Genomic DNA, 14,855 nt, shown 5'->3' on the forward strand with positions numbered 1-14,855 from the left:
TGACTGACATGAGATCATCCCCTGAGTGCATTTGACAGTGCTCCTAGAATAGGGAGAGGCTCACAAGAGCAGAAGGGCCCAGAAGGCGAGGCTGCGGACAGCCAGTGCCAACTGCTCAGTTTTCACCAGCCACATCCTGTGGGCCTGGGCCTGCTCAGGCATCTGTAGAAATGTTCCCAACACTCAAGCACAAGGCTAGAGAGCCACGCTGCTCCAAGTCAAGGTCTCAACCCACCCAAGCAGGGCCAGCTGGCCCCTCACGGAGGGAGACTCCAGGGATATGCCTTCTGGGGCCGGGTTTCTATGTGTCCCAGGAGGGTGCCCTGCCCCTAACTTCCTGGGCACAGCTCTGATGCTGCACACTTGACTTTGGAATTAGAGAGCAATTGCAGCTCCTCTATGCATTTCTTCGTGTTCTTTCTCTTCCCCTTCTTCCATGTCTGGGACTGAGCTACATCGGTCCTGGCTCTTCAGATACAGGAAATGCTGGGACTTCAGTCAATAAAGTAATATTTCAACCCAGAGAGTCTCTGGAAGAGACTTCAGTCACTCTAGGTTGGAACCAGGAAGTAATGTAACCTAAAAGGAGCTATTTTTCCCTTCAAGATGGGTTCACCAATGTGTGTGTGTGTGTGTGTGTGTGTGTGTGTTTGGTGGGTGTGGTGGGTTGGGTGTGAACCTATGTGTGCATCTACCAGGGAGCTGGGCGAGATATCTCACCACCTTGGGAAAGAGACTTACAGTTCCAATGTTCAGAGTCTCGAGGGTGAACTCGTCCACCCGGCCACGTTCAAAATAGTCTTTCAGGTTGTTATCAGAGACAAGAAGAACTTGCTTGATGGTGTCAGATTTCTCCCCATAGAGCTTAATGTAGACTCTGGAATCTGTGCTGGCCCCAGGGACATCCCCAGTCTTCAGGCTGATGTGGTAGCGAAAGTCTGACCAGTATAGGCAGGAAGAAAGGAGAGAGAGGCAGGGTGAGCTCAGGGCAAGAGTGAGAGGCCGGAGCTGGAGGGGGTCTGCAGCCAGGGCTGGGACGCTGGCCTGGGCCTCAGGAGCCTGAGCTCCTGCTTTCTGCTAGGAGCCCTGAAGTTGGGACAGATCTGCCTGTATCTCTGTGCCGTCCCTTTACCTACAACAGTAGAATCCTTATACTTGTTTGGCTTCCCACAGGCTGTGAAGGGGCTGGTGCAATACTGTGACTTGTAAGATAAACACATTTGGTCATTGAAATGCCCAAATTGTATTTTCACATGCATTAGGTCATCACCCAGGGTTCCTAACACACAGCCCCAAAACCTTTGCAGTTGCCTTAATATTGAAAGTAACAAAGATATTTTTTTGGTGATGTGAATGAGATAGTTTTTAGAAGCATGTAAGGATAGAGCTAGTTGTCACGAGAACCCACCCTAGGATTAGAAAGTTGGAAATTTTAGTCCCACCCCGACCCTCAAACTCCAGGGAGGGGGAAGGGACTGGAAACTGAATGAATCACCAATGGTCAATGAGTTCATCAAATGTGCCTGTTAACAAACCTTAAAAACCCAGACAGGTAAGGACCAGAAGCTTCTGGTTGGGGACTATGTGGAGACATAGTCTGGGTGGGGGTGTTGGGGGAGGGGGGCTGGCAGCTCTGTGTCCTTTCTTTTGCCCTATGGGTCTCTTCTATCTGATGGTAAATCTTTTTGTAGTAAATCAGCAATCTAGTGAGTAAACAAGTTTCTTGAGCTCTGTGAGCCACTTTAGCAAATCAATCCAACTGGAAGAGGGGTGATATGGGAAGCTCGTCTGTAGCCAGTGGGTCAGAAACTCAGGTAAGAGCCTGGACTTATGACTTCCTTTGGAGGTGGAGGATGGGCTTGGGAAATGAAGCCCTTTGCCGGTGGAATCTGATGCTATCTTCAGGAATATAGTGTCAGAATTGAATTGAATCTCAGATACACTGCTGGAGTTTGAGAACTGCTTACTGGTGTGGGCAAGCCTTCAGGGACACACACATGGTAATTGGGTTCAAGATCCTATTCATCTGGGAATAAAAAAGCTTATGAACAATACTGAAATGTAAGAAACTTAATGAACCTAATGCACCTCATCCAATTTCGCATCTGATGGACAAGGAAACTGAAGCAAAGGGAGCATCAAGCTTGGCAGAAGGTGTTTAGATCATTACACACCTGCTGTGTTCACTAATCATTCTGATTTAGGTTTTGTAGGTGAGGAATCTGATCTTTACACAAGTTTGGGTGATGATGACAACAGTTAAGAAATAGCTAGTCAGAGGCCTCCCTGGTGGCACAGCGGTTCAGCGCTGGGTTGCGAAGCTGCCCGCAGCCTCTGCAGCGCCAGTTCGATCCCTGGCTGCTCCCCGGCCACTGGAGGAGGGTCCCACATGGCGAGCAGACCTCCCCTGGCGCCCACTGCTCCCCTCAGCAGTGTACTTCGGTCCTTCTGCCTACTCTGCTCCCCGCTCTGGCTCTGGTGAATTCTCTCACCCTCCTGCACTTCTGACTGTACCCAGTGCTCATATAAATAAATAAACAAACAAACAAATAAATAAATAAATAAATCTTAAAAAAAAAAAAAGAAATAGCTAGTCAGGAGTAAAATCCTAATATGGATCTAAAGTCCCTTTTCTCATCAATTCCAAAGAACACCTGCACCCTTATGTTTATAGCAGCACTATTTACAATAGCTAAGCTTTGGAAACAGCCCAAATGCCCAAAAATAGATGACTGGATCAAGAAGATGTGGTACATATATACCATGGAATATTACTCAGCATTCAAAAAAGATAAACACATGCAATTTGCAGCAACATGGATGGCGCTGGAAGGGATCATGCTCAGCGAAATAAGCCAGAAAGAAAAAGAAAAATACCGGATGGTCTCACTCATAGCAGGAATCTAGAAAACTTAAATAAGGGACCAGGAAAATGAATAACTATGAGAAAGTGAAAATCAAAATCAACAAAAAACTATGAACCAGAGACACTTTTGGGGGGGGGTGAGGGGCGGGAGGGGAGGGATTGGGGTCTGAATGTGGGGGTTGCAATTGTATGGGGATTATAAAAATAAAACTTATGATTTAAAAAAATAAATAAATATATTTATTTTCTGAAAAAAAAAAAATAAATTCCCTTTTCTTAACTGGGTGATGGGCACCTGTCACCAAGGGCAAACCACACCCAGTGGTTAGGACACTTACTCTTCAGTGTTGCGTTGCTATCACTGGGCAGCAGCTCTCGCACCAACTGCCCATCATCCTTATCTTTGTCCAGCCACCTGGTGGGCAAACAAGGGGAAGTGAGCTCTTCTCGGTGGGCAGGCAGACAAGCAACCTCCATGCATTTTATGCTGAGTCACCAGGGAGACCAGCACTCTGAACAAAGGCCCCCAATCCAAACTGGGGAAGGTGCTTGGCCCCGAGAGGGTGACATTTGGCTGAGATAGAAGGATGACAAGGACTTAACAAGAAGAAGAGGCGCATTCTAGAGCGACAACTTAGGCCGGGATGAGTTGATGAAGGCCAGTGTGGATGGAATGTTAAAATTAGAGAGGGCTGGCAGGTGAGGCTGCAGAGGTAGAAGGGTCATATGATATGGGAACTTGGCAATCATGTAAGAAGTTTATTCTCCAAAGTCATGAACACCTGTGTCATTGTCATTATCGACAACAACCACCTCTTTTTTCCAAGATCCTACCATGCAAGTGTGCAGTGTTAAGGACCCTGCAGTGAGGAAAAGGCAGAAAAGATACACTAAGGCAAATGAAACAAAGCCCAACCCTCCATGAGCCCACCATCTGGCTAGGAAGACAGGATAGATTGACAAAGCACTGAAAACCAAGACAAGGATGGATGTTGGACCAAAGTAAGGGCAACCAGAATTTTGTGAATGTTCGTAGCAAAGGGGCTTTGAACTGAGTCTAAGTGAGTTTTTTCAACCAAGAGAAGCTGTGACTCATGAGTCTACGGGAGTAGCCATGGCCCCAGCATGGTGCTGGCTGGCCCCAAGGGGAAAGACATTGGATTGATTGCCTGAAAATCACCTTTCCCTCTGGTCTTGGAGAGCCAGCCAGAGAAATTGCACAAGTGTACAAGCATGAGTTACAAAGGCCCCGGCACTGACCCTGATCTGTGATACAGGGCAAAGGCAGCAGAACAGACTCCCTTAGTGTTCTCCAGGGCAGTGGAGAACCCCAGATTCTTTCCTCTTGAGTAGATTGTCTATGTCTCCCCATTCATTGTCTTGGTGCATGTCTTTGAAGCCTACCCTCTTCATACTGCTGAGAGGGGGGCAATTCAAGGGCCACAGGACCTATCAATGAAACCCAAGGGCACCTCGTTTTATTTCCTCTTCTCTACACCCCCCTATATGCAGTCAGGTCTCCCTAAATGCTATCCTCTCTTCCAACACATTGCTTCACTCCTTGAGACTACTGCAGGCAACACCAGAGTGGTCCCCATCCCTTCTCGGGACACTCCTGCTCCAAGTACATGATATTATATTCCCAGAGTCCTTGCTGTCCACTGGCTCCTAGCCCCACTGAAATGCTAGCCAACAACTAACTTGTCACATTTCCCACAGGCTTTGGTGCTATGGATCTAGAGCACCAGAGAATGTTTGTTCTTTGAAGACATGAAGATGCAATTGTGGAATTATTGGCATTGATGACAGGGAAAGGGAAAGGTTTTTGGGAGAAGGAGACTGCTGGCTACAGCCCCTCACATCAACTCATTAGGAGCCTTCTCCCCCGCCAAGATCACTCCGACACCTCCCACAGACATGGAGACAGTGGGATGACCGTGGTCATGCAGACCCAGAGAAGTGAAGGAGGGGCGACTAGCTCTCACTGTGGGGAAACTCCATCTGCTCTCCCTTCACGCTTTCCACCTCTCACCCATTCCCAGGCCCTCCCCAGCAGTCAAAGAAAACCATGACTTGTCATTTCAGTTTTCACCTAAATACTGCAGAGTATTAATAGATGCTTCCAAATATAACTGTTTTCTTTCAGCTTCAAGCACTGCAGCCCGGTTTTAGAGTGAGATGTTGCTAAATGGATAAGCAAGTCTGCTGGTGATTTTGTTACTCTTTCCCTGCACTCACAAGGATGTGAGAAGATGCACATGTGTGTACACATGCACATACACACACACACACACACACACACTCAAACACCACTCCCTGACTTCCTGATCTTGGCAAAGAAAGTCTGATAAATACACAATCTAAAAGCCAAGGAATGCTTGGGCTATCCAAAGCTGGGAGAGAGGCCTGGAGCAGACCCTGTTCAGAGCTCCTTCACAGGGAGTATGACCCTGTCAACACCTTGATCTTGGACTTCTGGCCTCTGTAACTGAGAGACAATAATTCCATTGCTTTGTCCATGCAGTTACAGCAGCTCTCATAAACTAGCACATACTGTCATGGACTCCACGAAACCTCCTACCCAGCTCCCCTTGTCTGTATCTGTCCTCTACCTAAAAGCCAAAGAGAACCTTCTAAAATGAAAGAGTCCCACTGAGCTCTGCCTGGCTCGGTGGCTGTCCACCTCCCACCTCCCCTGGTGGCCCTCTCCTTTGTCCATCTGCTTTGGTCTGGCTGGAGTCCTAGAACCCTCAAGCTCATCCCCCTATACTTTCCTTTCCACCCCACAAGAAGCCTGCCTAAGTGTCCCCTCTGCAGACAAACCTTACTCACTAGCTCTGTCTCACACCCACTGCATCCCGGTATGGTCACTGCCATCAGCCAAGCACCACTGAGAGCATCCTTCCTCTCTCAGTTTGTAATTGTGGCCTTGTTCATTCACATGCTTATTGTTTAGTTCCCCTCTAGACTACAAACTTCTTGGGGACAGGAAACAAGTATACAGTAAGTGCTTAATAAATATCCTTTGAAACGGTGGGAAGAAAGCAATGAAAACTGTTTTACCCAGCATGCCCTCCAGGAAGCCTGTAAGTCCAAAAGGGGACAAGAGTCAGTGATTGACTAGAGAAGAGACCAGAACTCTCTCACCCCATCCTTTTCCAGGCCTAGGTCCAGTCCCATCTCTTCCTGGGAGCTTTCCTAGAAGGCTTCTATTAGTGACACTCATTTGGAACTTTTGCATCAGGACTTACGTTTTGTAATACTAGCAGTGCCTACATTTAGAAGACTGTAGAGACTTCTGTCACAGAAGAAGTATTTCACAATTATTGTCCCCCAGGATTGTCCCAGTGGCCATTCATGATGGGAAAACTACTCAAAAAGTGATTCAGCTACAGCAAGCGTGTGTGTGCATGTGTGTGCATGAATGTGTCAGTGTGCATGGGTAGAGAGAGGAAAGCGTGCACTGCTGGGTTGTTGGACAGCCTACCCCGTCCCTCCAAGGAGGGCTATCCTCACTGCAACCACCATCGAGACGCTGGGTCATCCCAGCGGATGAGCAGGTCCCCACACAAAGCTCAAGCTAATCCTACTGCACCTCCCAGACATTACCACAGGTGATTGTGACGGTCAGCTCAGCAGCTTGGAAATGGGGTTAAGACTCAGCACTATGCAGCTATCAGCAGCCACTGCTGTACAAGTTCTATCTCTGAGTAGGAGCTAACCCACAAGGCATAGCAGACCTCTCCTGTCTCGGCCGCTGCTCTCCTACCCTGTATTTCAGTCAATCTGCCTGTTCTGTTCCCCACTCTGTCTCTGGTGAATCCTCTTACTGCCCCCCCCCCTACATCTCTGGCTTGTACCCCAGCTCTTGTATGCATAAATAAATAAACCTTTAAAAAAAAGAGCTCAGAAGTACTGATAGTGCTCCTCGTTATGTAAACAATTGACAAAGTGATGAAATTTGAGAAAAAAATTAAAATATCTCTATGAGGAACCTCTAAAAGTCACTGGGAGCCCAAATTGGCTATGAGAGAAACCCAAATGCTGGCAGAGAGAGAGAGAGAGAGAGAGAGAGAGAGAGAGAGAGAGAGAGAGAGACTGATCTCACTAGGAAGCTGGGGACAGGGAATGAAAACAAAGTAAGATACCTTGAAAACTAATTCACAGGGCAGTAGATGTGGTTGGGAGTCTATCCAAATTTTAAAAAACGATAACAAAGCCCATTTGATTCAAAACTTTGGTCAGCATGAGACTACCTTCCTGAGGTAACTCTCAGTTAAATTGTCTTATTTTATCATTAAAAAGCACTGACACTTTGGAACACATATAGTCACAGCAGCGCCACACTGGGATGCAGCACCTGTGGTGTGACCTGGGGGACCACCTTTTTCTAGCACCAATTATCCCCCTGAGGCACTATTTTTCTCCCTGGTCCTGCTTGAAGAGCTGGGCCCAGGACCTAAGCTGGAGAAGATAAAAGCTGGCACAGGTGGGACTGTGCACCTGGGACACTCACCTGAGACACGGGAACTCCACATTGTCACTCTCCGGCTGCCCCTCTTCTCTCACCAGCACCCGCTCCAGGAACCAGCCGCTGCCCCCGCCCTTGCCATCGTGCCTGATCCGCACCCGCCGTACCTTCCGCATGGTCACTGACTCGATGGTGAACTCATCGGCCTTGGGAGGGAAAGGCAGCAAGGCCAGGGACAGCGACCCAGGCCCGGAAATCAGGAGAGCTGGAGCTGACAGGTAGGGGCTCCCTGTCTTTCACAGGTGGGCCCTGGGCTTCGGCTAACAGGTCATAGCCCTCCCCGATTCCTCCCACAGGAATATCTTTCACGGCAAGTTCCCAACAGTTGAGATCTGTATTTTTGGGGCTGAACAATAGCATCTCCTGTGATCTGGTCCTGAAAGATCCCACTGAAGCAAATATCAGTCATGAATTTATTATGAATTAATTTCTTGGTTAATCTTGGTTTCCTTGCAGGCTTCCGCTGGTGGCACAGCGGTTGAGTGCTGGGCTGTGAAGCTGCCTGCAGCCTCTGCAGCGCCGGTTCAATCCCCGGCCACCGGCGAGGGTCTCACATGGTGCGTAGACCTCTCCCGCCGCACCCGCTGCTCCCCTCAGCAGTGTACGTCATTGGTCTGCCTGTTCTGCTCCCCGCTCCGGCTCTGGTGAATTCTCTCACCCTCCCGTGCTTCTGACTGTACCCAGTGCTTGTATAAATAAATAAATCTTTTTTAAAAAAAAAACTTGGTTTCCTTGCCATACAAGGACAACAGCCCTGTTCAAGGAGGGGAAATGATTAGAATTGGTTGGGACTGTTGGTCGTGCTCGTTTCACAGTTTTGCCTGCTACGGAGGCCCCCGAACTGCAGTAGAGGGGAGGAGAGGTAGCACAGGGTTGCAACTCACATTGCCTTTTTCAAACAGATCCGTGTTATTCCTGCAGTTGTAGAGCAGCCGCTCTCCTGTGTCCCCTACATCACCAAAAAGGCAGAGATAGACGTTGGCGTCGGTCCCCGCACCTTCGAGTTCCCCTGTGCACACTGTCACGCGGTACCGGGCCACTGGCAGGAAGAGCAGGACACCAATGTCAGCCCCCAGGCCCCAAAGTGGCCCTGCCGCTCTCCACCTCTGGAGCTTTGTTTCTCCTCTCCCCCAGCCCTCCTCTGGGTTTTCACCTTGCTTCCGCCCCCTATTGTCCAAGTCCTACTGGCGGCACAGCAGTCAGAACACCTCATCTGCAAACCCCTTGTCCCAGACACCCCAGAGGATCCCAGTTCAGACCAACTAACAGAATCCCCTGGGAAACTTTTATAAGCAATCAGCTTCCTCAGCCTCACTGAAGACACCCCAAACCTTAATTCCCAGAGGCAGAGTTCCTAAAACTGCATGGTCTGAAAGCTCCCCCAGACCACTCAGCTGGAACCAGCAGTGGGAGGACCACAGGTCTAATTCAAACACTTCGGAACTTGATTCCATCTAACCCTGTGGACAGTTTTGCCTTAGGTTGTTCTCGAATTCATTTGCATCTGGCATTCCCAGCGAAGATGATTTTTCTTTGTGAGCCAGAACTGAGCCTCTCCTTCACTCAGAACTTTCCAGAGCTAAGGACATTCCAAGAAGAGCCTAGAAAAGGCAGCTGCAGTGGGAAGGGCAGGGGCTCCTTCCCCTTTGGAAAATGTACTGAGGAAGAGATGGACCCGGATCTCTGCACATCACAGCCTTATTTCTCAGTTACAATAAGCTGGCATGTGACACAGGGGACATCCACTCATTACTCGCTCATTGCCCCACATCTGTTTACTGCAGCCTCAAGGCGCAGGTGCTAGATACCATAGTAGGAGCAGGGACCCGCCAGTGAACAAGATGGACAGACTCTTGCTCTTATGATGTTTGCTTTAGAGTTGAGAGTGAAAGGATGGAGAGGAGAGATAGGCTGAATACACAAATTACAACTAGAACGATCTGAGTTCTATCGTAACAGAGCTCCTATCATGGAGTGAGGCATGAGTTTGATGGATGTGGGCAGGAATGCAGGGACAAGGCAAAGATGATTTAGAGGTACAGAAAAACTCACTGCAAGGTGGTAATGTTATGGCAGGAGCCAACCACCTGGGGCTCTAAGGGCGCATGCCTGGGGAATGTGAAGTCCCTGAGTGGGAAGCAGCAGCATGTGATGAGGAGCAGAGAGAAGGCCAGTCTGGCTGGAGTGGAGGGCGCGGGAAGGGGATGAGATGAAGCGCAGAGATGGATGGGGACCAGATGCGTGGTGTGTGATAGGTCAAGGTGAGAAGGGTGATTGTCTTTGTTTGCCTTATTTTTTGCTTCTTACCACAATGGGAAGACTTAGAAGGCTTTCAGCAAGGAAGTAACTTGCTCTGATTTGTTTCAAAGAGCACCCTGGCTGCCATGAGGAGAATTAATTATAGAGGAAGAAGGAGCGAATCAGAAAGGCAGGTCAGCAAAGTAATCACAGAAGAGGGCAGGGTGCTAGGGCAGGGGTGCAGTGGAGACGGACAGGAGTCAGCTGACGTTTTGTGGTAGATTCTCGGTGCTAGAGGCGTTATCCAAAAGAGGAGTGACGAGGTAAAGTCCATTCACTAGGGTTTGGAATGTGGAAGCACCAAAGGGGAGAACACTGAACACCAGCCTCCATCTGAACCTCGATGACAATCGGTTTTGTGTTTTGGCTGTAACTATTAGGCAATTTCCAGGAGGAAACTGATGAGAGAATTTAGAAATCCCTTTTCCTGGGAAATGCCAGTCCCCTCTGTTCAAAAACTCTAAGGTCCATTTGGCTGGAAGTTTTCAGGGGTCCTGATCCTCGTCATGAGGCCCTCCCAACCCATCCATCACAGAGGGCCCAAGCTCCTTCCCGGCAAGAAGTCTGTGGACAATTAACAATAATTCTATTGTTGGCTCTCAGCAGTGAATCACTTTTAACAGATGGGTAAGTAACAGAACCTCTTGTACTTTAATTTAAAAATTCCAGCTCAGCTCAGACTGATTAACAAGGAACTCTGGTGGTCGGCACTGGAGTCCAGTGGCCTCCTGCCCACTCATCGGGGTGGGTCATAGCTTCTGCTGGGCATGCAGGGGAGATCATTGATTTTACTGTCTCCCATGGCTCCCGAGAGAAAGGCAAGGTTGAAATATATTTGTGGGCTGGAGTGTGTTTTGTCTGTGTCTCCTAGTCTGTGTTCACCAGAACAATCACCCCAAAAGCCCCTCAGGTCTCAGACTTTTCATAAGTTGCTTACTCACTGGCTTTTATGTCTTAAGTAAACTATGCGCACATACTTCAAACTTAGAAAACTGGTTTTAGGTTGGTATCTACTCATTGACTCATTTTGCAAATTAGTCCAAGACCCTCCACTTAAGGGATTTCCAGGAAGCCCTGCATGTTATTCTCTGGTACCAGCTGGGGGAGGGGGCATTGCCACCAGCTCTGGTTACTGTTACAAAGGCGCTTCCTTACCAGAATAACAGAGCCTGGAGAAGTGAGTGAAGACATGGTTGTGTTCCCAGCACAAGAGAATTTTTTGTGGGTCAGAAAGAGTAGTTGGTGGAACTGGGAGAACATTTTTGCACACAACACTAATGATAAAGGACTGATCACAAAAATCTACAAAGAGCTGATGAGACTCAACAACAACAAAGAAAATAATCCAGTCAAAAAATGGGCAGAAGAGCTAAAAAGAAACTTCTCTGAAGAGGAAATGCAAACGGCCAACAGGCATATGAAAAAATGTTCAACATCACTTGTCATCAGGGAAATGCAAATCAAAGCTACCATGAGATACCATCTTACACCAGTGAGAATGGCACATATTAAAAAAACTAGCAACAACAAATGTTGGCGAGGGTGTGGAGAAAAAGGAACTCTCCCGCACTGCTGGTGGGAGTGCAAACTGGTCCCCTATGGAGAGACCATTGGAGAGCTGTGTGGAGATTTCTGGACCTACTAAACATAGAGCTTCCACATGATCCAGCAATTCCACTCCTAGGTATTTACCCAAAGGACACAGAAACATCAATTCCAAAGAACACCTGCACCCCTATGTTTATAGCAGCACTGTTTACAATAGCTAAGCTTTGGAAACAGCCCAAATGCCCAAAAATAGATGACTGGATCAAGAAGATGTGGTACATATACACCATGGAATATTACTCAGCATTCAAAAAAGATAAACACATGCCATTTGCAGCAACATGGATGGCGCTGGAAGGGATCATGCTCAGCGAAATAAGCCAAAAAGAAAAAGAAAAATACCAGATGGTCTCACTCATAGCAGGAATCTAGAAAACTTAAATAAGGGACCAGGAAAATGAATAACTATGAGAAAGTGAAAATCAAAATCAACAAAAAACTATGAAACAGAGACACTTTTGGGGGGGGTGGGGGTGGGAGGGGAGGGATTGGGATCAGAATGGGGGGGTTGCAATTGTATGGGGAATATAAAAATAAAATTTATTATTAAAAAAAAAAAGAGTAGTTGGTGGAAAGAACCCCAAGATGGTATGGACTCCAAAGTACTGTGAAGGACCCTCAGAAAGCATCTAATCACCTTTGTGCCAGGACAGACCACTCTTTGGAACACAGTAGTCTGCTGTCTTAGAACAATGGCAGTACCTGGGGTCTAGAGAGTGACCAGGTCACTTTCTACCACTGTCAGCAAAAGGGGTAAGTGGCCAGCAGGCAACAGAAGATGAAACTAAGCTAGGCCAGAGACAGTGCAGGGAGGTGGTGTGGTCCTCACTTCTGAAAGTGCTGAGGCTGTCAGGAGAACACCCCCACCCCACAGGCCCCACAGTTTTCCAAAAGGGAAAACGGGCCTTTGAGGTGGGGAGTCCAACATCAGTCAAAGTAAGGAAAAAGTGGAGGTAAAGGACATTCTAAAAATAATGGCAGATTTCCCTCTGGAAGAACCTTTCTAAACTGACAATATACAGGTTACTTTAAAGAGTTAATCAAGCATTAAAAGTTTCACCCATAAGGCTAGGGGAGAAGAATGAACATAGACAACAACATGATTTTTGAGGCTGGAGCACAGCAAGAGTGACTAAGACCTTAGCAACGTGGCCCCGCCACACAGCACAGCCATCACCTAGAATTGTGTTAGACCAAGGAATTCCTGGGCCCCACCCAGGCCTACTAGACTGAAAATTTGGCAGGTGGGGCCCAGAAATCTTTTTTAACAAGTCCTCCAGGTGATGGTGTGCCCTCAACTTTGAGGACCCCTGACTTAGCAGACCAGAGAGAAAAGTTCAGAGCTGTCAGTGGCAAAATTCCAAAAGCAACTCCCCCCCCCCAAAGGCTCAAGAATAACAGCACCAGTAGCTTGAGAAATAGGGAGTAAGGAGTTAAAATGAGAATCGCTTAGACAGCACATACACTAAAATTGGAACAACACGGAGATTAGCATGGCCCCGCCAAGGATGACATGCAAATCGTGAAGTGTTTCATTTAAAATAAAAGTCATGAGCAGTGGTGAGAAGCCCAGACCCCCCCCTAACTGCTCACATCTGCAAGCTCAATTCTGACACACAAGGGGGCAGATGAGACAAGAGCAGGTAGATCCCGCCTTGCTGGCTATGTATCTGTGCAGTCTCAACTCAACGGGGAATCGTGTGCTACCTGTCATATTTACAGGGCGATGATCATCTTATTTCCAAAGGATATATTCCTGAGTGTGAAAAGGCAGGGTGGAGTCACTGAGCCAGCTGGAGACCTTGTTCTTATTCTCACTCTCTCTAATTGTGTTATCGGGGCAAGAATTACCTTAATTTTCTTATTTGCATCGAGCTATTTTAAGGGTTTTTGAACATAAATATTTGATAGTCACATATTTTAATTAAAAATGAAGATGAACCATAAAATAGAAGATACATTTTGCTAACTGCAGTATTGCCTAATTAGACTAACAGACTGGGTAATCCCTTTTTAAATAGATACTTGATATTCGGGCTTTCTATGCTTTTTGTGTATTTAACTCTGTTCAAATCATTTCAATAAATATACACAGAACTTCTACTGGACGTGCAAATGCCTGTGAAGTGACACTATCCAAATATTTACAAGGGCTACTGGAACCACAGTTGAACATGATTTTCTATGTATTCTTAATTTTTATAATTTTATAGTATTGCTGTATTTAAAAAATAAATATACAAGTCAACAAATAGGTTAATTATCTTAAGTGCCAATTCAGATCAGTTGCTGGCAGTGCTATGTTGAGGTCTGTGATGCTCATCTCAGCCTCAATAGGAGAGAAGGTGGTGATAGCTCAGTAATATCTGCCAAGATAAAGGACAGGACATCTGCTAAGTATTTGCCAAACCTCCGCTACTATAAGCTAAAGGCAAAATGATATTTACCTTTACTTCTCTGAATGCAGGGCTGGGTTCCAGATTAAAAGTTTAGTCCCTCTTCCAGCCTCAAATAGAAACAGAGGGCTCATCGGGGAGCAACCAAGTGTGACTGCAAGAACCCAGACCCAGCTTTTCTTCTGGGGGAGCATCTCAGGCATAATTTGAAAATGTTTCCTTTAACCTTGGGGGCTCTGGAGAACTATTGTCCAGTGGAGGGTCTTCTCATCCCCTAAGAGCCAACCTGAAGACCCTTAAGTCCCCTCTCCCTCCCCCCCACACATATCACCATGGTCTTCTAGCATAATGCCCTAGAAATGGCTCCTTGAATCTGGGATCTTCTCAATCCACCTGGCACTCAGAGGGGGCTCTGACAATACACAGTGGACAGGACTGTCAACTCGTGGGCCTCCCCCAGGATCATGAGCTGCTCAGGACTTACTTCCCATGATCCTCCGCACGGTCGGGCCTTCTGCGGTCATCTCCCGCACAATCTCATTGTCGTCTTCATTGGCATCCAGCCAGCGATTACAGTTGAAATTGTACTTGTCCTTGGTCAGAGTATTCATCAGGGTCATCTGGAATGAAGTCCTGGGGTGAGCAAGTGGGTGTCCCAGAGATATTCATAGGTGCCCTGGGAATGCCATTCTGCTATCTCTTCTCAGAAAAGCCCAGGCCATCCCCTAGAGATGACCTTGTAGAAGGTAGAGTGCCGGGTTAATAGTCATCTCTCAGTTCCCAAGAGATCCACATTTGCCTAATAGCCAGGTGACTGGGATAGAAGCAGTCTCCTGAACAAATAAGTATGTTCTTAGTCAACCTGAAGTCCTATCCCCATCAGGAATTCCCTGTACCCCATGTTCAAATTCACATCTCAAGGTCACTCTGCCCCACCTCTACTCCCTGTAGACATAAAGCAACCTAGCATGGCAGACTCATTAGAAAGGAGCGCTCTGGTGCCTCTCCCATTCACCTCCATGTGCCAAGATGGTGCAACTTACCCTTTCTAAATGCCATCCAGAACCAGGACTCCTTTTATCATGCCATGCCCGGATCTTATAAAACCTTCCGAGATCTGGGAGCTCAATCTATGGGGAGAAATATCAAGGTCTAA

At 47.4% G+C, this 14,855-nt stretch overlaps 1 protein-coding gene across 3 annotated transcripts in view; it reads right to left on the reverse strand.

Annotated features, from left to right (window-relative positions):
• The window catches only part of LOXHD1 (lipoxygenase homology PLAT domains 1), a gene marked incomplete at both ends in the record, with an annotated part of 125,188 nt that overhangs the window by 68,465 nt on the left and 41,868 nt on the right, over nucleotides 1-14,855 (reverse strand). For all 3 annotated transcript variants that reach the window (XM_084252107.1, XM_084252106.1, XM_084252105.1), the window contains 6 exons: nucleotides 742-938; nucleotides 3,205-3,281; nucleotides 7,383-7,543; nucleotides 8,282-8,436; nucleotides 14,184-14,319; nucleotides 14,743-14,829. In XM_084252107.1, the coding sequence (XP_084108233.1) occupies nucleotides 742-938; nucleotides 3,205-3,281; nucleotides 7,383-7,543; nucleotides 8,282-8,436; nucleotides 14,184-14,319; nucleotides 14,743-14,829 (813 nt within the window). The remainder of the gene's footprint in view (nucleotides 1-741; nucleotides 939-3,204; nucleotides 3,282-7,382; nucleotides 7,544-8,281; nucleotides 8,437-14,183; nucleotides 14,320-14,742; nucleotides 14,830-14,855) is intronic.

This window comes from Talpa europaea, assembly GCF_964194135.1.
Source record: "Talpa europaea genome assembly, chromosome: 13".
In the NCBI taxonomy this organism is placed as follows: Eukaryota; Metazoa; Chordata; class Mammalia; order Eulipotyphla; family Talpidae; genus Talpa; species Talpa europaea.